General features: G+C 36.5%; 2 protein-coding genes across 2 annotated transcripts; both read left to right on the top strand.

Annotated features, from left to right (window-relative positions):
* The first annotated feature begins 236 nt into the window (after positions 1 to 236).
* Positions 237 to 10,700, top strand: LOC311294847 (uncharacterized protein). Its single transcript, XM_084415890.1, has 7 exons — positions 237 to 517; positions 1,049 to 1,369; positions 4,180 to 4,500; positions 5,115 to 5,240; positions 7,065 to 7,385; positions 7,967 to 8,254; positions 9,101 to 10,700. The coding sequence occupies exons 2-7, from the start codon at positions 1,078 to 1,080 to the stop codon at positions 9,151 to 9,153; spliced, it is 1,401 nt and encodes a 466-aa protein (XP_084272016.1). The 5' UTR covers positions 237 to 517; positions 1,049 to 1,077; the 3' UTR covers positions 9,154 to 10,700.
* Positions 10,701 to 13,319: 2,619 nt separating this feature from the next.
* LOC311296303 (uncharacterized protein) lies at positions 13,320 to 25,397 on the top strand. Its single transcript, XM_084418008.1, has 8 exons — positions 13,320 to 13,731; positions 14,067 to 14,387; positions 15,087 to 15,410; positions 17,364 to 17,474; positions 19,858 to 20,145; positions 22,222 to 22,506; positions 23,238 to 23,317; positions 24,445 to 25,397. Exons 1-8 carry the CDS (start codon positions 13,695 to 13,697, stop codon positions 24,448 to 24,450), a joined length of 1,452 nt encoding a protein of 483 aa, XP_084274134.1. The 5' UTR covers positions 13,320 to 13,694; the 3' UTR covers positions 24,451 to 25,397.
* The last annotated feature ends 576 nt before the right edge of the window (positions 25,398 to 25,973 follow it).

Genomic DNA, 25,973 nt, shown 5'->3' with positions numbered 1-25,973 from the left:
ACATACGGTAGTTTAAATCATTATTTTATTTATTTAAACTCTTATTTGCGTCAGTTTCACTAAACGGCCCAACGCGCTCGCTGGCGCGGACATTTAAGAAGGGATATTTGCTTCAAGTGACAGGCTTGGTAAGTTAAATTATATTTGTACGCAACGGTTATAAATGAGGCTCCAGGTCTGCAACCTAAATGGTTTAAACACTTATCGGAAACAGCCCTCCCTCACCTGGAGGACGTGCACGCACCTTTTTCTCTTCAGTAAATTCCAGGAAGAAGTTACTGCATCGGCAAACGACGTATAGCCTACTGTTTTGCTCGTCCTTACTGTGACTGTGTCTCTATTTTGACTTTTTTTGTGTGATAGCCTACATCCACGCATGTCAGTCGGCTGTGCGGTTCTGAAACAGCGGAGATTGCGGGACGAATAGCCTAATCTCCATACATCATCTGTAATGATTAAGATTCTACGCAGCTCTAACGTGCAGAACATGTTATTGTTCTGTCTATTGTTGTTTTTCGTAAACAACTTTCGTAAGTAATCGATTTCTGTTTATCTTTCGGTTTCACTTAGATACCGGCACAGCCTATTCGTTGAATACACGGGGAATGGCGCCGAAGAAACAGATACAGACGTGTAGCCTAACAAATAAATAATGTGGCAAATGCTGTTGTTCCAACACTTATAATGTGGCAAATGTGGGGTTTTTTTTGGGGTTTTTTTGTGTGTGTGTGTGTGTGTGTGTGTGTGTGTGTGTGTATGTGTGTGTGTGTGTGTGTGTGTTAAATGGCATTGAATCAGTTGCCGTCGACATCTTCTCAAAAGTAAACTTTTCTCACGGTGACCACACCCTCATACCCAGCATAGCCTACACAGGTTGTGTAGCAAAAAAAGTTATTTTTTCCTGGAATGTGTTAATTTACAGAATTGAACCAATTCTACCATAACCAGTAAAGTTAGCTTTTTATATGAATTGTATTTTGACCACCATTCCTTACATCAGGAAAAATGCATGATGTATGATCTGTAAAACTGATGGTTTCTGCTCTAGGTGTGTGTGGTGCAGAGACGGAGGCTGTGATGGAGGGAGATTCGGTCACTCTACACACTGATCTCACTGACATACGGAACGATGATACCATACTGTGGCTGTTTGGACCTAAAGACTCTGTCATATCTCAAATAACGAGAAAGCGTGACTTGAACTCCATTTATTTCACCGATCATGTGACATTCAGAGGCAGATTACAGCTGGACCAAAACACTGGATCTCTCACCATCAGAAACACCAGAATCAGACATTCAGGACCATATAAACTCTCCATCTCTAGAGAAAAGACTACAATAAAGATATTTCATGTTACTGTCAGTGGTGAGTAGGCTATCCCAAGTCTTTTAATGTACCATTCCGATTTAGATTAGCACTGTCTGTGTTAATAATTATATCATTCTATTATTTACAATAAACCATCTCAGACACCACAAGAGACATCAAAAATGTGATATGAAGCATATTATAAAACATGATTACACCCTTATTATGACCGCCGCTAGCGTAGCTAGCGAAAGCGGTCATATAGGGATTGTCAAAGTTTTTTTTTTTTTTTTTTTTTTCGTCATCTACTGAATTTTCCGTCAACGATACCAGGGACACCGAAGCACCGGGGAACATGAAATGTTGTGGGCATGTAGCCCCACTAGACTTTTACGGAAAAATTTCGTTTGGTCCCCAGGGGCCACTCCCCCCCTGAGCTGGGGCCCCCCAAACCCCAAAAATGCAGTTTTTCCTACATAACTACCTGAACCGTGGCACCGAGGATGACGATTTGTTTATGGTATGTTGGTCTTAAGGGCCCACATCAATCTAGCCCATAATCGATTGTCAAAGTTATTATTTTTTTTTTCCCCGTCATCTACTGAATTTTTCGTCAACGATACCAGGGACACCGAAACACCGGGGAACATGAAATTTTGTGGGCATGTAGCCCCACTAGACTTTTACGGAAAAATTTCGTTTGGTCCCCGGGGGCCACTCCCCCCCCGAGCTGGGCCCCCCCAAACCCCAAAAATGCAGTTTTTCCTACATAACTACCTGAACCGTGGCACCGAGGATGAAGAAATTTTTATGGTATGTTCGTCTTAAGGGCCCACATCAACCTAGCCCATAATCACTCATTTGTGATTTACGCCACTCCCATAAAAATATTGGAATAAATCATGCAATATTATTCTGCTTTAATCGCCCCTATCTTCAGTTGAGATGTTCAGAACTGCACCATATTTCATGTGTATGATTGACTTGACATCCTCTGGGGGTATGCTAAGTTTCGTAGAATTTCATCCATGGGGGGGTATAAAATAAATTCATTTATGTGCACATTTAGTGACTGTACACTCATCGGCCTGTAGATAGTGGTGTTGAGCGAAGGGTTGCTGGTTTAGGATGATACTGTCACACACACACATGCAGGAATACAAACAAACGCAAGCATGCACACACACTGACATCCACACACACAGACACACACCCATACACACACATACAAATCCACATGCACAGACACACACACACACGCGCACACACATGTACGCAGGCACACATACACGCACAGACACACACACACACAGACACACACATACACAAACACACACACATACACACAGACATGCACATACTACTACTTTTTTTAGGTATATACATAAACACGCAATACAGCCAAATTGCTCCACGTCATTTATTTTTGTGGAAAGCCAGTGCAGGCCTGAGCGGCGGTCATATTTTGCACCGCCCTGCGGTACATCTAGTTTTAAGGTGATGTTGTTACATTGTTACTCAAATAAGAACTGAGTAATATAAATAAACTACATCTCTAGAGTTTGGTTTGGGGTTTAGTTAATTTTAATTATGCACAATTTACTGTTATTACTATAGTAACCACATGTAGTAACGTGTAACCACATCACCTTAAGATAAAGTGTTACCTAAAAGATTTGTAAGAGTGACTCACTCATTTTTACTCACATGAAATTACTTAATTTATAAGGTCTATATTTATGCACACATATTATGTGAATCAGTTAACTCAAACTGAGACAGTAATATGATGTTTCTTTCTGTGTCACATGACAGTGTGATCTGTTATCTGTCAACACATCAATGTTTATGATCTTATGTACTAATACGAGCAGACATATGCTTTTTATTAGCTTTATTATTAAAGGTCCCGTTCTTCGTGATCACATGTTTCAAACTTTAGTTAGTGTGTAATGTTGCTGTTAGAGCATAAATAATATCTGTAAAATTATAAAGCTCAAAGTTCAATGCCAAGCGAGATATTTTATTTAACAGAAGTCGCCTACAGTGAACGGCCCGTTTGGACTACATCCCTCTACATCCTGCTTTAATGACGTCACTAGAACCGTGTTTTGACTAACCTCCGCCCACAGGAATGCTCCCTCAACTCTACCGAAATTCGTTTACTTGCGCACTTCTTATAACTTACTGTGTTTACTCAGTTCTTACGGTGATTTTCTGAAGTAAAACTGACGCTTCATCTTTTGTGTGATGTACAATAAACTTTATTAAACTCATCAGTATATGTTTGATCATCATTCAGACAGCAGACTTGTAGGCTATTAATAAATAATGGATACATACAAGCAGATGACAAATATGTTATAATAACCGTAATTAAACTACTAAACCATACCTGTTTCATCTCTATACGGCACTCTGACTCTGTAGGCATTATTGTCCGATTCGAAATGAACACTGTTAATGAGAGTTTCTGATATTATCATCCTTCCCTGAGATGAAATTGTCCTGAGCGCGAACTCATGAAGCTCCGCCCCCTGTGCGTGCAGCAGAAGCTTATTTGCATTTAAAGGGCACACACTAAAACAGCACGTTTTTCTGAGCACAAAAAAATGACAATTTAAACATGCTGTAAAAAATTATCTGTTGGGTATTTTGAGCTGAAACTTCACATACACACTCTGGGGACATCAGAGACTTATTTTACATCTTGTGAAAAGGGGCATAATACGGGACCTTTAACATTTCTCTTCAACAATTAAAAGCTGTTAATATCTGATAACATTTAAATGTACTCTTTTCAGATACAGAGTAAATGATTTATAAGTTTAATCTCTTGCTGAGAAACTGTTTCTGCTTGGTTCCAGGTGTGGTTGGTAAGACGGATGAAGTGAAGTCCATTTCAGTGATGGAGGGAGAGTCTGTCACTCTAAAGACTGATGTTGAAGTACAGAGAGAAGATCTGATCGTGTGGAGGTTTGGAGATGAAGGCATTCTCCTGGCTAAAATTGATGTAGAAACTAAAGAGGCTTCACTAAACGATGCTGATGAGAGATTCAGAGACCGACTGAAACTGGATCAAACTGGATCTCTGACCATCACAAACACCAGAACCGAACACAGTGGACTTTATGAACTACAGATCAGAGGCCGTGAGAGCTCACAGCGATTCCTTCTTTCTGTCAATGGTAACTCTGAGTCTGTAAAGAGCCAGTCTTTCAATGTAATAATGATGACATAAGGAATAATTAGATCAGAAACTTGGAGTAGATTCTTGGACAACCTTTAGAAGGACCCCTTTAAACCCCTTTAGAAGGAAGCGTAGCAAATATTTCACACTTGTTTATAGGGATGCATGATAAATCAGCTTATATATGTTACATTTTAATGTTATCGTTATCTGCCCGATAAGAAAATGTGTCCGATATATTAAAGCCAATAAATGATGTATTATTTCCTTCAGCTGACACCTCAGATGTGCACCGTGACAAACACATAGTCAGACTTACTTAGACTTCACACAATACATTAAATACAGTGTCTTATAATTCACAGCAGCGTATATTTGAAGTCATTTCGGGTAATCTCATTGACTGTAATATTTATGTTGTGTGAACAATATTCGATTTTTCAATAATGAGCACTGCAGAGACACGGAACAAGAAATATGTCACAACATGAAATATGTCAGAAAATCATCATGGTAACTAATTGTGGGAAATTAAGTCATAATAATATGATTTATAGAGAGAAAGCTACAAACTGAATCCGATTAAAATTCTGACTGTGTCAAATTCTTTAGCTGTTCCGGATCCGGGTCTGTCTCCAGGTGCTATAGCAGGGATTGTGGTTTTTGCTGCTCTGCTGGTGGCTGCAGTTTTATCCTCTGTTGTGATTTACTATCGCCGCAAGATCTCTCAACTACTTGGTAAGCAAACAAATGTGTGACTATTACAGCAAATACAGCAAGACAAAAACAATGTGCTTTATTATGCTACAGTAGATCATTATTTAAAGGTTTCTGCTTCGTTGATCATGCTGCAATAAGTAATGAAGTTTGATTATACAGAATTAAGAGGAAAATACAACAGCTCCATAATGCTTAGTTCAATGTACGTGGATTTTTCAAGATCGGATGGGCATATTGCTTAGCCTGGGTGCCAGCCCGAACCCCGCCCACAACATTTTTTGGTCGGGAAGTTCGGTCTGGACTCGCTCCGTTGAGGAGCTATTATGCCCGAACAAAAATTGTTCGGACCAATCAAATTGTCAGGGCGGGCTTTATACGATGATGGACAGATGAGCAACGGTAACGTAATCGCTCGGTAGCCATACTCCCCCGTATTCCTGGTTGTGAGAGAACAAGACAAGAGTGAGGATTCGGGGTGGTGGAGGGATGCTGGAAAACTGTCAAGGAGTGTTAGGTAAGTTGACAGAGTGAATATGCTTCCTCATGCTGATAGATAGGGTAACGTTAGACATGGTATTGTTTGATGACAAGTTGATATTGGATTGATTATTTGTACGTGCTCCTCCCGAACTTTGTTTATGAAACATCATGTGTAGATTCCGCCATCGCGTCTGTTATAGAAGATATCGACAGCGCATTCATTTTAAAAGAGGAACAGAGAGCCGCGACATTTTGTTGGTTGAAAATATGAATGAAGAACATATATGCGTCATTTACTCCGTTGCTCTGATTGGTTGTAGGTCTATCCAATTGAGTGCAGAGTTTTTTTTTTTCCTGGTTCGGTTGAGACACACCCCATAATCAAATCTCTATGGAGAAGTATCAGACTCACATTCTGACTAGAATCTGAGTATGACGACGTCAGGCTACATATTGCTGGTCTGCGTTTATGAATTTGATCCCCATAGCTGAATTTTTGTTGTCTGTCATTCAGATATTAAACACCACTAATACAGAAACTCTGAAACCTGAGAACATAAATAACTTGAATGTAACTATACACCCTTGCTTTATTTAGTATATGGGATTCCTAAAGGCCTGTTCACACCAGCGACGATAACTGTACCGATAAAGATGAAGTCCTTTAAATCGTTCTAAATATAAAAGAATAGCAGAGTTCACACCACAGCTACAATGATAACAGCACAGTGAAACAATATCATTGGAATCACCTTCAAAAGATTTTTTTGTTTTTTCAGCTGATGAATGATAAAAAACGTTGACAGCCAATCAGTATCCATTTAAAGAGCGGCAGCATTTAAAGCAACAGACAAAAAAACTGCAGTGCGCGCTTAGAATAAACAACGTTATCGTCCACTGGTGTGGACGCTGATATAGTTATCTTTGTAGTCATTGTTCTTGGTTTGAAATGTGGCCTTAAGGGTCACATGGTGCAAGTTTCTTTCTCGGAGTCAAACCATCTTAATTCTGAGTGAACTGATTCATTTGCCCTTTAAATCCTAGCAGATTGCTCAGTGTCACACAAGGCATCTTTATGCAGCTGAGTTCATATTTAAAACATTAATTTCATTATTATTCCTGCAAGTGCAGTTTCTGTATAAATGCATGTATGCCACCTGTGCAGCATTAAACAGTGTAAATGCACCTTTTGTCACAGTGAAAAGGATCTCTTTGTAAAGCAAAGCTTGTATTTGTAAGCATGCCAAACCAAACTAACCCCCAAATGGTTTTTATATAATTGAGATGTCCACCTGCACACTTACTTGATCTCATAAACACATTTTTGATGTCCGTTTCTATGTGCTGCTGTGAAACTTGAAGAGAAGAAAGTGTCAGTGAAGGAAGGAGATGAACTCTGTCTACCCACTGATACTAAACTACATGAAGATGACAAGATACAGTGGTATTATGAAGATGAAGGTGAAGACAATCTCATAGCTGAAATCAATAAAGAGACCAAGATGAACTTACCTGCTATACGTGATGGTGCTGATGGGAGATTCCGAAGCAAACTGAAGCTGAATCCTCAGACTGGAGAACTCACCATCACAGACATCAGAACCATTCACTCTGGACTCTATATATTAAAGATCAGCAGCAAAATAAGAACCAAATACAAGAGATTCACCGTTTCCGTGGGTGGTGAGTTTATCAAGTGTTAATGATTGGGCACTCTGTGAACAATTTAGATGAAATTAAATCAAATTTAACTTTTAGATTTTAATTACTTTTAATTTAGTACCTTGCTACATTTTATAAATGAAACTCAGATTTTAAGAATAAATAATGAGAATAAATTTGTAAAATTAGTAGATTAAAGGCAAAATATACTGCAAAACATGCCTACAGATGCTTTATTGAGCCAGTTTGAAATGATAGTTTACACATTAACTCGTTGAGTTTGGTTTGAGTAGTAGGCTACATTTTAGTGTGTTTGCACTATATTTGCATTTTGAAGATAACAGCATAATTTTCCATAACTGACATTGCATTAGTCACATACCATGGGCACCAAAAGTCTGAGAAGACATTGGAAATCTATCCCATTACGTTAGCTTTGTGTCAAAAGATAATACATGAAAATATAGTTGTTGGTACATGTCAGACTAGCTTTAAAAAGGTCATCTAAATGTATCTGATTTTGAAACTGCAAACTAAATGAATTTAATCACTTTTTTTGTCTTCTGCACTTCTCTTGTTTTATATGATTCTGTGACATGAAGTAAAGACAGAGTCAGGGACGATAGGAGGTTCTGTCTGTCTCCAGAATGATAATGAAATACAGACAGATGATCTGATTCTGTGGACGTTTGGAGCTGAAAAGAGTCTTGTTGCTATAAATGCTACAAGGACAGCTAAAACTGATGAGAGATTCGCCGGCAGAGTGAAGCTGGACGAGACTGGATCTCTGATCATCACGAACATCAGAACTGAAGACTATGGACATTATAAACTACAGATCATCAACAGCAAAAAGACCACACATAAGAGATTCAATTTGAGCAACACTGGTGAGTAGAACATCAATCATTATAGTAGCTATTCTTTCTTTTATTTACAACATTTACGGCCCTCAAATCTGGTCGAGCAGAGTAACAAGTGTGTGTTTCTCTTGTTTGCGTGTTCCATGTGAGTGTTTTGGAGAAAATTCATTTGATCCTAGAAATAAAGTTTTAAGATTTTATCATTTTAAGTTCTTGTAATGAAGAAAGAAAGAAAGAAAAAAAACAACTTATATATATAAAAAAAAAATAATAAAAAATAAAAATATATATATATATATATATTTTTTTTTTTTTTTTTTTTTTGTGAATGTGTTTTTACTAGTGGTGTCAGACTTTTGGATCCCATTTTCTAATAAAGTTTTAAGATTTTGACATTTTAAGTTCTTGTAATGAAGAAAGAAAAAAAGAAAAAAAATAACGTTTTTTTTTTTTTTTTTTTTGTGAATGTGTTTTTACTAGTGGTCTCAGACTTTTGGATCCCATTTTCTAATTGTCATTTCAGTGGATTTTTGCAGTAGTAGTTCTTATATCTGTTCTATATGTATTAAGTAAGGGAAAATGAACAGTCAGAAAGTAACAGCAAAATTAACCCCAAAAGGAACAGTTGTCAATCTTTAAAATGGACAAAACCCCATAGTCCTGAAGTCTTATGGTGTTTTTGTTAGGAACAGACTAAAATTTAAGTCACTATTCATTGATAATCTTCTCCCCTCCTTATCTGGAGCTCCCAGAGACCTGATTTTGTGAATTTATTTTCTGTTATTCTCAGCATTTTTAATGAACTCTTGTGTCTTGTTTGAGACTGTGTAGAACATCATCCGTATGTAACAACATTGTCATTGTCTTCGACAGAAGGCCAAGTGAAAGAATCAGAAAAAGCGACTGAAGAGACGCAGATGTTGTAAGATTTTGCTGATGGAGAGGATAAGCAGGAGGAAACTGAAGTTTGAGATAAGACACACCCACCAGTGTCAATCACTATAAAAGTAAAAGTCCTGGCAGAAAGCGATGCATAAGGATGTAGTGTAACGAAAATTATTATTTTTTCCGAGGTGTTGACAACTTAGTGTTAACTAATAATTGTTACAAACTGGTACTACCCACACAATATTAGTGCATTCCTGGAACTGGGCGTCGTTACATTACATCCTTATGCGTCCCTTTCTACCAAGACTTTTACGTGCTTTTCCCAACTCACGGAAGTGACCTCGACATACGGGTTGGCAGTAGCATGAGCCATAAGGCAAGGGTTATTTAACTAAACTCACGATGTACTAACAAACTTTACAATGCCACGCATTTTTGCTTTGAAGCATTAAATGTTGTTTCAATGTTTCTATGGTGAAATAACATGCGGTGAAATAATGGTAACAAATTATTTCAATGGAATGAAAAACTGAAAGTTGGTCACATCCTAGCTGGGACATCAGCAGACTTTTAAAGTTAACAAAACAAGGCTAATAGTGCCATACTTCTAGTAAGCAATCTAGCTGATGCGTTTTGGACCAGCTGAAGTTTTTTTTTTTTTTTTTTTTTTTTATAAACCTGCATTACAATAATCTAGTCTTAAGGTCATGAACTTGACAGCATTTGACACTGAGAGCATATGTTGCAGCTTAGACATATTTCTCAGATAATAATGCTGTTTTACAAGCACGAGGAATGTACATTTTAAATTATATACAGTATTGCTATCAGACAGTTCAGCCAGATCCTTAACTGTGGATGAGGACATGAATACATCCATCAAGAGACAGATTGTACTGTAAAATCTCTGTTTTGTTCAATAGTCTGTTTTTTTTTTTTTTTTTTTTTTTTATTAAGCACTGGGTAATTACTAGTCATCAGGTTTTGGATATCATCCATTAGTTTGGAGAATAGTTATTTCATTGGGCCTCGAGGAAATATAAAGCTGAAATTATCAGTGTAATGATGAAAGCAGATTACACGTCTCCGGATAATGTGTACATTACATTACAGTGAGAATGGATGTGCTTTGTCTGATCACTTATCTTGTAAGATGGCTGTCTATTATCGACACATTACTCTTTAATTTAAAGGACTTGTAGAAGGGAAGAGTTCGGGCTGATCACCTGAGCTTTTCAAAGCATGTTTGTGATCATGATTATGAAGGATTGCTTGCTTTTTCATCAATGCATGTAATAAAATGTTTTATAATATAGAGAGGGATGTGGATAAATGATCTAGAGATCAAATTTGAATTTGCAACCTCTGTGTTTGTTTGTGGCTTCAATGAAAATTTTTTTTATTTATGTTTTATTATTCTATTTCATGTTACTTTATCTCTCTCTTTCTGTATATATCTGTATATATGTATTTTATTTTAATTATTAATTTATTTACCTTTTTTATTTGTTTTCAAATTAAATTTTTCTATTACTAGTTAGTTCTGTGCTGTGTTAAAGATAAAATGTCCATCTCAAGGTTTGTAACGTCACATGTTGTGAAGCATACATCATAATAAAAACATCAAAAATCAAATCTAAATGCTACAAAATTCATTTAAAGTAATATTGAAAATATATACTGCATATTACTACAGAAGTCATTCATCTCTTCAGTCTTGATGGTTGCAAGAGAAAATTTAAATACTTGTTTATATTAATTTATCTGCATGCACCATGATCTTCAAGAATGTTAATCTGTTCTCAGTTGATCACTTGCTGCTATATTTGCACAATGTACATGTTTTGCCGATGTAAAGCATTCAGATTGTTGTATTACACTCGATCATCTCTTGCTGAAAAGCTTTTTATGCGATTCAGTAAATGATGCAGCAGATGTTGCTGTTTAGTTTCTCTCTTGAGTTTCATTATAGTTTGTGGGAAGAAGAGAAACACTGACACAGCAGTTCAGACGATCTTTGGCGGGTATGGTTCCTTATGGGTGTTCTTGCTCCATAATTAATGACATACAGAGCTTTAGCATCAAAACTTCGGTTCACACAGAATTAAGCAATGCATCACCAATAACAGCTGGATGGATTAATGCAACGAGTGATGCTGATACTTAGATGTTTAGGCATGATAAGTAGATGCATGAATTCCGGATCACTAGACAAGTGTATTACTTGAAGTAGGTACACTGTCACCTGTCAGTGATGTCATATCCCTGTTATACTTGGTTGTGTTTACTTCTGTAGAACATTTTTTTTCTTTCTTCCACACAACTGATCCTTGTAGAATGGTGATTACATCCTGATGTTAGCGGCATATGTCGAGCACTGTATTTCCAATCTTATGGGGGAAGCATCACCCCAAGCTGGAGCAGCAAGGACATATCTGCAACAGTGTGTTTGCAACAGATCTATTGGGGGAAGCTTACGCCTCTAGCGGCAGCAAAACAGCAATAGCTCTGACTAGCAGCATTAAAAACTGATACGACCGCATGTTGTATAATCACAGATCCATTGTTAAAATTAGTGTATGTTTGGTAGGGAAAGCATACACGCTACGAATACAGCTCAGAGTAGCAGCACTTACCTCATCTGTTGTCTCTATTTCATCTATTATATTAATTGACGGCTGGAGGAAGATGGTCTTATCTTTGAAAAGTTTGCATAACATCAAGACTTGGACCTGCCTCCAACACTGGCATGACCATCTTGGTGTAGATGGCCATCATTATTGTGATTCTGAGGAGATGTCACATGATTATTTAAAATTTTATAAATACTTTGACAATAATTTAAAAAAATCGAACACCTAAAAATTTATAAACCTATACATTTTGTTCATACTGTACTTTTCAATATTTTTATCAAAACATAGTTAAGTGATCATACAGTGCTGGCAGGATTTGGATGTTATCTTACGCTGTGCAACTCTTCAGTTTTGAATTGAATATGGTCCTCAGGAGTTAAAGGATTGAAACGGCATGACAAACATATAATATATCCTTTCAGTGTTTTCCTGCTGGACATTGAAACCTTGCAATCTCTGGGAGATGAAAGAAGGCAAACATCTTGAAGAAAGGGTTCGTTCTTTTCCCCATGCCTATAGTATCTATTTAATAGGTACTATGACTTAGTACTAGTATTATCTAGTAATAGGTACTAGTATCTAAAAAATAAGTACTAGTAATAAATAACTACTATCTAATAAATACGTACTAGTCACAACTGGAATACATACTAGTCAGAACTGAATAGTTGATATCTGAATGACAGATCCCCATAGAAGTCAATGGCAAAAAAAATAAAATAAAAAATAATAATAATTGTTACTAGTAATAAAATAATAGTTACTAGTCACTTTTGGAATAAGTACTAGTATCTAATTAATAAGTACTAGTATCTATTGAATAAGTAGTAGGCTACCTAAAGAATAAGCACTAGTAGCTAATGAATAAGTACTAGTACTTAATAGGATAGATACTAGTATCTAAAAAATAAGTAGGATAGTAGCATGAAAATAGATACTAGTAGTTTTTAAAGATTAAATGTTAAAACGACTTTCCATAATAGTCAAGTGTTTTACTCATAACATTGCTTCTATGTAATGTGGTGTAGGCTACCTGGTCATATTGCTGTTGGTTATGTTTAACGTGATTATTCACGTGCTGCGCGAATAGAGTAGCCTAGGCTATAGCCTACGATTATTATAAATATACGTAGGCTAATAATAATAGTGCCCTCCCATGCATTTCATATGCCCCCCTTAAAGGAATAGTTCACTTTAAAATGAAAATTCTGTCATCATATACTCACCCTCATATTGTTTCAAACCTGTATGAATTGCTTTCTTCTGCTGAACAGAAAGTAAGATATTTAGAAGAATGTCAGTAACCAGACAGTTTTTGGGTCCCATTGACTTCCATAGTAGGAAAAAAATATGGAAGTCAATGGGTTTGGTTACTGACATTCTTCTAAATATCTTCCTTTCTGTTCAACAGAAGAAAGCAATTCATACAGGTTTGAAACAATATGAGGGTGAGTATATGATGACAGAATTTTCATTTTAAAGTGAACTATTCCTTTAAGACTGAGCTCTGGCGACGGCACTGGCCGTAGGCTATATATATCTACCGGCTCCAGGTCTGCAACCTCCCCATATAGGGTAAAACACGACTTCTCGAACCCTGGAGGACGCGCACGCACCTTTTTCTCTTCAGTAAATTCCCTGAAGAAGTTAGACTACTGCATTGGCAAACGACGTATAGCCTACTGTTTTGCTCGCCCCTAAATTCCTCTCAAGGATATAGTCCTCAGCGTCATTAATAGGCTATAGTTAGAAATATAAAAAATCGCAATTCTCAGTTGTCAAAAACGTCTCTCTGTTGACTTTTTTTTTTTTTGTGTAATACATTCACGAATGTCAGTCGGCTGTGCGGTTCTGAAACACAGCGGAGATTGCGGAACGAATAGCCTAATCTCCACAGATCATCTTTATTGATTAAGATTCTACCCAGCTCTAACGTGCAGAACATGTTATTGTTCTTTCTATTGTTGTTTTTCATGGACGGTAAGTAATGGATATCAGATCTTTAGGTTTCACTTAGATATGGCAAATCGCAATGAATCAGTTGCAGTCGACATCTTCTCAAAAGTAAACTTTTCTCACCACGGTGACCACGCCCTCATACCCAGCATACCTACACAGTTCGTCTAGCAAAAAAAAAAGTGAATTTGCTGTAATTCCTATTATTTCTGGAATTTGTTCATTTACAGGGTCTAACCAATTCTACCATAATCAGTAAAGTTAGCTTTTTTATATGAATTGTATTTTGAACACCATTAACATCAGGAAAAAGGCATGTGGTAGAGTCTGATCTGTAAAACTGATGGTTTCTGCTCTAGGTGTGTGTGGTGCAGAGACGGAGGCTGTGATGGAGGGAGATTCTGTCACTCTACACACTAATCTCACTGACATACGGAACGATGATACCATACTGTGGCTGTTTGGACCTAAAGACTCTGTCATATCTCAAATAACGAGAAAGCGTGACTTGAACTCCATTTTTTTAACTGATGATGTGAGATTCAGAGACAGATTACAGGTGGACCAAAACACTGGATCTCTCACCGTCAGAAACACCAGAATCAGACATTCAGGACAATATAAACTCTCTATCTCTAGAAAAAAGACTACAATAAAGATATTTAATGTTACTGTCTTTGGTGAGTAGGCTATCCCAAGTATTTCAATGTACCATTCCGATTTAGATTAGCGTTAATAATTAGATAATTCTATTGTTTTTAATAAACCATCTCATACAAGAGACATCAACAATGTGACATGTTGCCTAAAACATGGTTACACTTTATTTTAAGGTGATGTTGTTACATTGTTACTCAAATAACAACTGAGTAATATAAATTAACATGTACTTACTCCAGAGTTTGGTTTGGGGTTTAGTTAATTGTAATTATGCACAATTTACTGTTAATAGTAACCTCATGTAGTAGCGTGTAACCACATCATCTTAAGATAAAGTGTTACCTAAAACATTTGCTCATTTTTACTCACATGAAACTACTTAATTTATAAGGTCTATATTTATGCACACATATTATATGTGAATCAGTTAACTCAAACTGAGACATATGATGTTTCTTTCTGTGTCACATGACAGTGTGATCTGTTATCTCTCCACACGTCAATGTTTATGAACTTATATACTAATACAAGCAGAAATAATGCTTTTTATTAGCTTTATTATTAACATTTCTCTTCAACAATTAAAAGCTGTAAATATCTGAGTGATGGCTATATATAAATTACAATTACAATTAATTTAAATGTACTCTTTCCAGATACAGATTAAATGCATTATAAGTTTAATCTCTTGCTGAGAAACTGTTTCTGCTTGTTTCCAGGTGTGGTTGGTAAGACGGATGAAGTGAAGTCAGTGTCAGTGAAGGAGGGAGAGTCTGTCACTCTAAAAACTGACGTTGAAGTAAAGAGAGACGATCTGATCGTGTGGAGGTTTGGAGATAAAGGAATTCTCCTGGCTAAAATGTATGTAGAAACTAACGAGACGTCACTAAACGAAGCTGATGAGAGATTCAGAGACCGACTGAAGCTGGATTATCAAACTGGATCTCTGACCATCACAAACACCAGAACCGAACACAGTGGACTTTATGAACTACAGATCAGAGGCCGTGAGAGCTCACAGCAATTCCTTCTTTCTGTCTCTGGTGAGTCTTTATTAGTCATTCAATGTATTGACATGCAGTATTATTAAATCAGATGCTTGGATTAAAATTAGACTCTTGGACACAGTGTTTGTGTTTGTGTTCTTGTCATGTTGATGAAGTTAATTTCAGTGGTCACACAAAAGGGTCTGATATAATGACCTAAAAAAGCCTTATAATTCCTCATGTTTCTTATTTTTCATAGAAAGTTTTTTTCAAAAAAGTTGTACTGTATGTTAGATTTCCTGTCCTATTCAATACACTAACTTTTATATTATGTTATATTATATCATATTATATTTAAAGCCTATCACGTTTACATCGAACACCTGCTGTAAAACTCTCAACTCTTGTAAAACTATTTGAACATGATGAAATACTCCACAGTTTAAACATTTGGGGTAAGTTTTATATATATAGTCAATATTATAGGGTAATATTATATATATTTTGTATATACAATTTTATATATATATATATATATATATATATATATATATATAATTTCTATTTTTATTCAGCAAGGATGTTATAAATTGTATAAAAGTGACATTAAAAACATAGTTAACAAGTTACAAAATATTTCAAATAAATGCTGTTGTTTTGAACTTTCTATTCATCAAAGAAGCCTGAAAAAAAAAATCATGATTTCCACAAAAAACATGAGGAAGCATGTTTAGCAACTGTTTGGTTCCTGTTTTCCTTTGTTCTTTTCCCGCCACTCCTTCGTTACTATGGTTACTGCCATTATCAGTTCAGTTGTGTCCCGTGATAAGACTATCATCGTTATCTGTATCACATGTGTTCAGTTAATGGTGTCATCTGTGTATGTATTTAAGTTTCATCTGTTCAGTCGGTTATTGTCCGATCTCCGTTGTATTACGTGTGTGAACCTTCTGCCCTTATTCTATGTACCTGAATTATTTATATTGTGAGTAAAAGTAAAATCAAAAGGAACATTTGATTCTCCTTTCATCTTCTTCTGCCTGCAACACACCGTGACAATAATAATCAGAAATGTTTCTTGAGCATCAAATCAGCATATTAGTCTGAAGGATCATGTGACACTGCAGACAGTAATGATGCTGAAAATTCAGCTTTGTCATCGCGAGAATAAATTGCATTTTAATATATATTCAAATAGAAAACATTATTTTAAATTGTAATAATATTTCATAAAATGTACTTTTTTTCTGTATTGTTGGTCAAATAAATTCAGCTGGTGAGCAAAAGGGACTTTTTCAAAAACATGACAACATCTACAGTGTCATGATTCTGCCATCTAGTCCTTGTCATTCTTTAATTCTTGAGGCAGGATCATGACAGACCCATGTTTTGTGTGTAAGCACATGGCCATTTGTTTGGGCCATGTGCTTGTGTTGTCTCGTTCTCTTGCCCCACCCCTTGTTATCCTTGTTTTGTCATTATTGCTTTACCTGTGTCACCTGTTATCATTAGTCTCGCTATTTAATCCCCTTGTGTTTGCTGTCTTGTGCCGGTTCATTGTTATTTGTTACATGCTATCATTCATTGTGAGACTTTGTTCATCTCTGTGAGTATCCTGTCAAGAGTGTCGTCAAGAGAAAGTTCTGTTTCTGTATTAGCTATTTGGTTGTAGTCAAGTTATGTCAAGTCATAGTCTAGTTTAGTCACTCGTTGTCCTGTCTTGTTTTGCCCCCTCGTGGGTTTTGTTTTACCTGTTTTCTGTCACCAATAAACCTTGTGTGTCCTGCAAACTGTCTGCGATTGGGTTCATCCTTCACATTCCCTTCGTCTACCTTCATCCTCATAACATACAGACCACAAACTTTTGAATGGTAGTTTATGTCAGAAAATCATCATGGTAACTAATTTAGGGAAAAGCCTTCTCATAATAATATGATTCATACAGAGAAATGATCAACTTCAAACTGAATCAGATCAAAATGAATGACTGTCTCTCTTTATCTGTTCCAGATCCGGGTCTGTCTCCAGGTGGAATAGCAGGAATAGCTGTTGCTGTTCTGCTGGTTCTGGTTGTAGTGATTTACTTTTACTGCACGATCTATAAGCTAAAAAAGCAAGTATGTAAGTATTACAATTTATACAAGCTAGACAACAACAATGAGCTTTATTTATGCTATAGTAGCGTTTAAATTTGTGATATGATGTTTTAAAATGGTTTCTGCTTTCTGATTGATCATACTGCAATAATTAATGAACATCTGTGATTGTATTAGAGGAAATATACTGTCAGTTTTACAATAGCTTCTCGTATTAAGATCTGACACTATAATGCTTCAGATCACTGATGAAGTCCGTTACTTGGTTCAGTATTTTGAATGGGAAATTAGATGAAAAACATTTCAGCAGATAGTCTATTAAATTCTCTGTAGCAGTTCACCGCGAGTCTTCAAACTGCACGGGCAGCAGTAACATTAAGCTAATACGGAAAAGTTACATTAATCCTACCATGCTACTGTAAAATTTGCGGCAGCATGTGAGTTATGCTTAACAATCATAAAAGTATAACTCAATTTGAGCCGCATTTCGAGTCTGACAATGTCATTCGTTTTTTGTCCAAGGCCATAGCAAGTGTTATTAGCTTGGGGAAATACATCTAGTGAAAGGAAACTTTAAGTCCATGTCCAGCTCTAAATTGTAAGGAATTTATATCTTTGATTTCATAGTACACTTTACAATAAGGTTAATTTGGGTATTATTCATATTAATTAACATTAACTAATCATGAGCAAAACATTTGTTAGGCTACTGTAGACCTATTGTTAATCTTAGTTAATAATAATACAACTTTTAATTGTTTGTCACAGTCAGTGCATTAACTAGTTAACAAATACAACTTTTGATTTTAATAATGCTGAAATTAATATTAACTAAGATTAATAAATGGTGTAGAAGTGCAGTTCATTATTAGTTCATGTTAACAAATTTAACTAATGAAACCTTATTGTAAAGTGTGACTTATTTCATGATAGCTAACACTTTAATGAATACATAAATAACATTTATAACATCAACATAACTAAACATGAATTCCTTATAATTACATACTTGATTCTCTGTTTTGTTTGGTAAAGTAAATAATATTTAGTAATATTATCATCATTTCCCTATTTTTGTTATGCATTCTAATTGTATCAACATCTTTTCATTGGTAATGAAGAGAGGCTGTCCATCGAGCGAGATCTTCCAAATAATTGTGAGGAAGTCAGTAAAGTATATAAAAACACAACAGACAGACGGGTACTGCTTTAAATATACAGGTGATTTATTTTAAAATAAAAGTTTTTTTTTTAAAAGTGCCCTTTTTGGTCCTTCTGCCCCTGCCCCGGAGGAGCTCTGTGCACGCCACTGCTCTTCAGGCTTGCTACAGTATGATGGGCACACTCTGATTTCTTTAGCTTTAAAGTTTGATTACATCCAGTTGGAGGATATCAAACATGTTTGATATTTTGAGCTGGTTTTAGAACACGTATTGTTTTCATTTGTCACGCGTCTCCTGTCAGTTTGTTGTAATGACTTGAAAGTCTGATAATGTATGATGCCCAGTTTCTCCTATTTACAAAGTCAGCAAGTGTATGATGCCTAGTGTTTAACCCTCATCCTTCCCTCGCAATGTGTAACAAATCCTTCCCTCGAGGGTCAAACTGACCCTAAAATTATACAAAATGTTTTTTGTTTTTTTTTGGTCCAGAAAGCTTATTTCATTTGGAGATTTGTTTTAGGGTATTTTTATTTATTTACCTTTAAATTACTAGATTTTATCAATACATAATAGGTAAAGAATTGTTTAACCACATTCTTCACATTCTCTCAACTTAAATGAAAAATAACTCACAATTTCATGCATAACCCTTTCAATTTAGCACAAAGTCAGTTCACTTCATGCTTTCAAAACTACATTTTTAAGTTTTTCCATGTATACTGAAGCATATCATCCATTCCTAAGGGGTTAAATTGATCCGTGAGAGAAGGATTTGTTACTCGGTTATATTGACTCCTTGAATCCAGTCATTTTTGTGGTTCAAGTGCGACAAAAACCTTAGGGTCTTGGACAACTCTGATGAACACTTAAAAAAAAAAAAAAAAAAAAAGTGTTTTGGGTCAAATGAATGACCCGAGGACAGGATGAGGGTGCAATATTGTATTAATAATGTAGAAAAATGAATCACATATAGTCAAAGAGTTTTTTGGCAATAAATCCATCATGTCATGGCTTAAACGTGTAAATACTACATCATATTTGACCTCATGATTTGTAGGTACAGTAGGTAATATAATCATGTAGAGATTAGTTCATGGATAACTAAGTGCCTTTGGCTATCTCCAAACATGCCAGAATAGGTTAAAGAGCCATCTAAATGCATCTGATGTAGAAACTACAAACTAAATTCATTCACACTTTTTTCTTCTGCAACTCTCTGTTTCTGTGCTCTGCTGTGACATGAAGCCAATACGAAATCAGTGGCTGAGGAAGATGTCCCTCTCAAGACTGGTGTTAAAATCCAGCCCGGTGTTCTGATACTGTGGACGTTTGGACTCAAAAACTGTCTTGTTGCTAAAGCTGATTCAAGAACAGCTGATATTACTGAGAGATTCAGCAAAAGACTGGAGCTGGATCCTCGGACTGGATCTCTGACCATCAAAAACATCAAAAATGCAGAATATGGACATTATAAACTACAGATCAGCAACAAAGAAAAGACCACATTCAGGAGATTCATTGTGATCGAACCTGGTGAGTAGAACAACATTTATTATAGCAACTATATATTGATTTTTACAGCAGTTCCAGTCCTTGAATCTGATTGGTTGAACAGAGTTCCAAGAGTTCCAGATTATGTGATTAGTTTTAAGATTTTTAAAAAGTTCTTCTAATAAAATGTTTTTTTTTTTTTTTATTAGATAAAAAAAAAAAGAAAAAAAAAAGTGAAAGACACATTTCCACTAGTGGTCAAAGACTTTTGGATCCCACTTAATCCAGTGAGTGGATTTGTATACAGGTCAGGTAAAATCATACACTGTGATTATAGTTTCTTCTTATTGTACAAAATAATAACAAGTATAACTATATAAATTGTATGTCAAGACAAACTTAGATGTTGGCTTGAGAAGTGTTAAATGTCTGAAGTCATTCTTTCTCAAGCCAACATAAATAATTATTTCTTCAGTGTCTGTTCTAAATCAGGGAAAATGTACAGTCAGCTGGTAATTATAACAAAATAAAGCCCAACAGGAGCAGTTCACATTCACATCTGTCAATCTTTAAAATGGACAAATCTTCTGAAGCCAACATGAGGTCTAATTGAAGTCTCAGTATCTACTCTATTAATTTTGTTCAAGGTTTTTGAGGACAAACATCTGTAGCAATTCATGTTGTAGAAATATGATCTGGAGTTCTCAGAGAGCTGATTTTACAGTACGAGTCTGTTTATGTCTTCAAGATTGTACAGCTGTAACATTATGGGCCCTATTTTAACGATCTGAAACGCAAGTATCAAGCGCAAAACGCAAGTAACTTTGTGGGCGGTTCTTGGCGCTGTTGCTATTATACCGGCGGGATAAATGACTCTTGCGCCCGACGCAAATCTAAAATGGGTCGGTCTGAAGTAGCTTCATTACTCATAGGTGTGGTTTGGGCGTAACATGAAATAAACCAATCAGAGCGTCATCTCACATTCCCTTTAAGAGCAGGCGTGCTTGTTCCATGGCGGCTTCCTATTATAACGGCGGATTTGTCAGGCGCGCGCCGGGAGCGGTTCATAGCCGAGGAGACCGACGTTCTCGTCAGGGCCGTAAAACACAGAGAAGTGACGTTGAGAATGGAGAAACACACCCAAATTAGCTTCGGTTAAACAGGCGTATGATAATTTGGGTAAATGTGTAAGATGTATGCTTTTGTAATAAACTATCTATCTATCTATCTATCTATCTATCTATCTATCTATCTATCTATCTATCTATCTATCTATCTATCTATCTATCTATCTATCTATCTATCGTAATAATGTATGATTTGCAAAAATGAAAACTGCTGCATCTGTGTGTAGATGAGAGAATCAAAGTGTATGCTTGTGACACTTAAAGCACACGCTACATTGATTATGGCCAAGCATGCTCCCTTAAAATAGCATATGAATAACATGCGCAACGCGCCACTGACTTTAAACTGTTTTTTTTCGGTCAGTGGCGGAATTGTTTTCTAAACCTGTAAAATAGCATGAGGGAACGTTTGCGCCGAAACACGCCTCCTCTTTGCGCTGAACCGCCCCAGGGAGCGCAAGTGTATTTCTTAGTTAACCGACGTGCACCTGTGGAGGGAAAAGTCCACTTTGCGCGGGTGCAAAATAGGAATGATACATGCGTCAGTGTACAAAGTCAATTGCGCTGGGTAGCAAGATAGGGCCCATTATGTAGATGTATATGTAGCAACACTGTTTATTTCTCTCTTTATATATTTTTATATCATCTCTGTATTTTCCAGTCATTTTTGTGGTTCAAGTGCGACAAAAGCCCATCTTGGACCACTCTGATGAACAATAATAAATAAAAAAATCGGGTCAAATTAATTAGGGTGTCATGGCTTAAACATGTAAACACTACATCATATTTTACGTCATGATTTTTGAATGTAGGTAATATAATCCTGTAGAGTTTAGTTCATGGATAACTAAGTGCCTTTGGCTATCTCCAAACATGCCAAAATAGGTTAAAGAGTCATCTAAATGCATCTGATGTAGAAACTACAAACTAAATTCTTTCACACTTTTTTCTTCTGCAACTCTCTGTTTTTGTGCTCTGCTGTGACATGAAGCCGAGACGAAATTAGAGACTAAGAAAGATGTCACTCTCGAGACTGGTGTTGAAATCCAACCAGATGATCTGATAGTGTGGATGTTTGGAGCCAAAAACTGTCTCATTGCTAGAGCTGATTCAAGAACAGCTGATCCTGAGCTATTCAGAGACAGACTGGAGCTGGATCCTCAGACTGGATCTCTGACCATCAAAAACATCACAAACACAGAATATGGATATTATAAACTACAGATCATCAACCAAGAACAGACCACATTCAGGAGATTCAATGTGCTCGAACCTGGTGAGTAGAACAACATTTATTATAACAACTATATATTTATTTTTGCAGCAGTTCCAGTCCTTGAATCTGATTGGTTGAACAGAGTTCCAAGAGTTCCAGATTATGTGATTTAGTTTTAAGATTTTTAAAAAGTTATTCTGATAAAAGGATTTTTATTACATTTGAAAAAAAAGTAAAAAAAAAAAAGTTAGACACATTTTTACAAATGGTCTCAGACTTTTGGATCCCACTTAATCATCTATTAAAAAATAACAAGTATAACTATATAAATAAGTCTGTCAAGACAAACTTTGATGTTGGCTTGAGAAGTGTTAAATGTTTGAAGTTTGGCTTTCTCAAGCCAACATAATTATTTCTTCGGTGTCTGTTCTAAATAAGGGAACATGTACAGTCAGCTGGTAATTATAACAAAATAAAGCCCAACAGGAGCAGTTCACATTCACATCTGTCAATCTTTAAAATGGACAAATCTTCTGAAGCCAAAATGAGGTCTAATTGAAGTCTCAGTATCTACTCTATTACTTTTGTTCAAGGTTTTTGAGAACAAACATCTGTAGCAATTCATGTTGTAGAAATATGATCTGAGTTCTCAGAGAGCTGATTTTACAGTCCGAGTCTGTTTATGTCTTCTTTAAGATTGTACAGCTATAACATCTTATATGTAGATGTATATGTAGCAACACTGTTTGTTTCTCTCTTTATATTTTTTATCATCATCTCTGTATTTTCAGATGATCCAGGAAAACGAGCAAATAAAAAGACAACTTCTGGGAAGAAAGAGAAAAAGTATGACTTGCTCGTGCTGCAGGGTGTAAGTTAATGAGATAAGACACGCCCACCCATGCCGTTCACAGTGACGTCACAAAACAATTGAGACATAATAGGCAGCCAATGTAGTTTTGGCAGAACCGGGCTAATATTCATTCAAGCACAGCTAAATCTGCAGGACATTCATCCAGTAATGCATTACAGTAATCTAGTTCTGATAGGTTTGCAGTGTTTGACACTAATATATGTTGCAGCTAGGCTCGTTTGTTAGCCTGGCAAGCCAGACCTACATCAAGATGTTAAGTCTGGCAACTCCCCATTGTAAGGGCTCAATCCGAGGGGCGGGATAACGGCAAAACTACGAACACATCTTCCTTTTTTAAGAATGACTTAAGTGCCGTTCTTTGTTCTTTTCTCAAAGAAAAGCTTAAAGGAGAACCCCGGTCAATTTTAACATTGAGCTCATTTTTTTTTGTAAATTTGGAGTGCTGTCATTACAGAGAACAACGACAAAAATCGGTGTTGCCTACACCGTGTTATCCTCTTTTTAAAATTTGCACCCTGTTGACTTAAATGGGGCAAGTTTTAAACCTGCTTTTAGCCTCTTAACATCCTTGATGTGTCATTACAAGTGCCCAGCCATGTTGAGTGATTCCTTCTGAGTGAACACGGTGAATCTGACTGCAATAGATGTGAAAGATATGAATAAAAGTGATGTTAATTCAGCCAGCGCACATACCTGTATTTACTTCCTGTTTTCAGTCGAAGTCCACAGTAGTCGATTGTCAAGTTCACGCGCATAGGTTTAGTTACCAATGATCACGCGCGTGAACTCGACAACCGACTACTGTGGACTTCGACCGAAAACAGGAAGTAAATAAAGGTATGTGCGCTGGCTGAATTGAATCACATCAGTGAATCACATGTCCACACATAACTGCTGTTTGAACTATGTTGTTTTGTGATGTTACAAATGTGGACGGGAGAACAGAGAAAATTGATCTGTTAATAAATAGCTGTGCAAGGAACAGGAAAGGTGCAGAGCATCAATGTATGTTTGCTTTATATCTGGACATATCTGGAACTAAACCTTCTGCTCAATTCACACTGTTGGTCTGATTTGACTCAGAGACAGTGATGTCTGGTCTCTTCTTCTCTCACTTCTTGTAGGTCTGATGTCATAAACCAGCACAGCAACAGTAGCCATGCCCACCAGAGCAGAGTCGACCAATCGGATCACAGCTTCAGTGAAACTACAACAATGGACGTGGCCTGAAAAGAAAAACAATGAATTTAGGATTCTTACGTTTTGCCTTGAGCATTAATGTTCTCTAGAGTGGTGCAGCATATGGAACTACACACACACACACACACACACACACACACACACACACGCAAGTAACTTCTCTGTCTGCTGCCAGTTTTCTGTTCCAGTGAAATCACACAAGAAATGCAAGCAAATGCGCTCCATATACCCAGCGATGTACCTGAAATTGGCTGATAGAGTTCAGTTTTGTTGTCATACTCAGTCTGGTTGACGGTTGAATTGTTCACAGCACAGCTGGACGACACACAATTTGAGCTTGACGATCTTTCTGATGATGAAGATTGGTTCGCTGTTAAACACACAGATCAGTGCTGACAATCTTTATTTATATTAGATGCATTTATAAAATATTACTAAAGCAGTCGAGATCATAACTTAGATTCAGGAATATTGAAAATAATAGAAAATTTGTGTTTTAAAATTATAAAGATATAATGCAAATGAAGGGCAAATTATGCTGTAATTCTCTTACCATATCAGGTGTGTTTGTGCTATTGAAAATTTAAGTAATATCTCTGCAATATATTACGCATGTGATTTGTTCCTTTATACTCTGTATTCAAGGACACAACTATCAGGATGAAAACAGATAACTTTTCTTCTTATTCCAGTCATCACTTACTTCTTAAACATCTCCAGTGCCCCCTGTGGCCATAACCTGCCATTACATCTCCCCTTTTTAGATAAAAGTTTAACTGTTTTAACAGAACCTGTAGTGGCTTTCCTATAAGCCCAGGAAAGATGGTAAGATGTTCTTCACGCATAATAAAAACAATGCACACAGCGATATCCGTTTGAACAGTGTTTTGTCCATTTAATGCAATGTCTGCTGGCTCAGAGTTTTACAATACATCGGTTCTATGGTAAGAACCATATATTCCCGCCACCTGTCCACTGTGATTCAACCCAAAGTAGCTTAAATACCATGTGAAGGAACAGGTGCGGCTTTACCCACACCACTGAACCACATCGCCATCTAGTGGTGAAGTAATTAAATTACATTTGGCTCCAACACACCGGCCCCATAATTGTAATAATGTAAATTCACAATTAAACAACATATACATAAGGAGCCATAAATGTCTTTGTATGTGAATTCCAATTTGCTTCAGTGCTCAGCTTCTAGTAGTAGACAGATTTTGGACACAGGCCTATCCAAATGTCCTGTTTTTGTCTTCAGTTGGACTGATCGAACGAATCCATTTTTATCAGGATAGGTTTGAATTACTCTTCCCATCAACCAGGAGCCACGAGGCGCTAAAGGATCCATGATAGCAACAATATCTCCCACGGTAAAGCTTCTTCGTGGTTTTATCCATTTCTGTCTTTCTTGTAGTAATGGTAAATATTCCCTTACCCATCTTTTCCAGAA

Source organism: Rutilus rutilus (genome assembly GCF_951802725.1).
Source record: "Rutilus rutilus genome assembly, chromosome: 8".
NCBI classification, from domain to species: domain Eukaryota; kingdom Metazoa; phylum Chordata; class Actinopteri; order Cypriniformes; family Leuciscidae; genus Rutilus; species Rutilus rutilus.
The sequence above is the reverse complement of the archived record's forward strand: the minus strand, read 5'-3'. Positions and strand labels throughout refer to the sequence as shown.

Excerpts from the sequence above, each read along its gene's own strand:
- LOC311296303 (XM_084418008.1), top strand. The coding sequence starts at position 13,695 with ATGTTATTGTTCTTTCTATTGTTGTTTTTCATGGACG. Across the intron at positions 20,146-22,221 it reads ATTCATTGTGATCGAACCTG|CCGAGACGAAATTAGAGACT; the intron begins GTGAGTAGAACA and ends TGTGACATGAAG. Across the intron at positions 22,507-23,237 it reads ATTCAATGTGCTCGAACCTG|ATGATCCAGGAAAACGAGCA; the intron begins GTGAGTAGAACA and ends CTGTATTTTCAG.
- LOC311294847 (XM_084415890.1), top strand. The coding sequence starts at position 1,078 with ATGGAGGGAGATTCGGTCACTCTACACACTGATCTCACTGACATACGG. Across the intron at positions 1,370-4,179 it reads ATTTCATGTTACTGTCAGTG|GTGTGGTTGGTAAGACGGAT; the intron begins GTGAGTAGGCTA and ends GCTTGGTTCCAG. Across the intron at positions 7,386-7,966 it reads ATTCACCGTTTCCGTGGGTG|TAAAGACAGAGTCAGGGACG; the intron begins GTGAGTTTATCA and ends TGTGACATGAAG.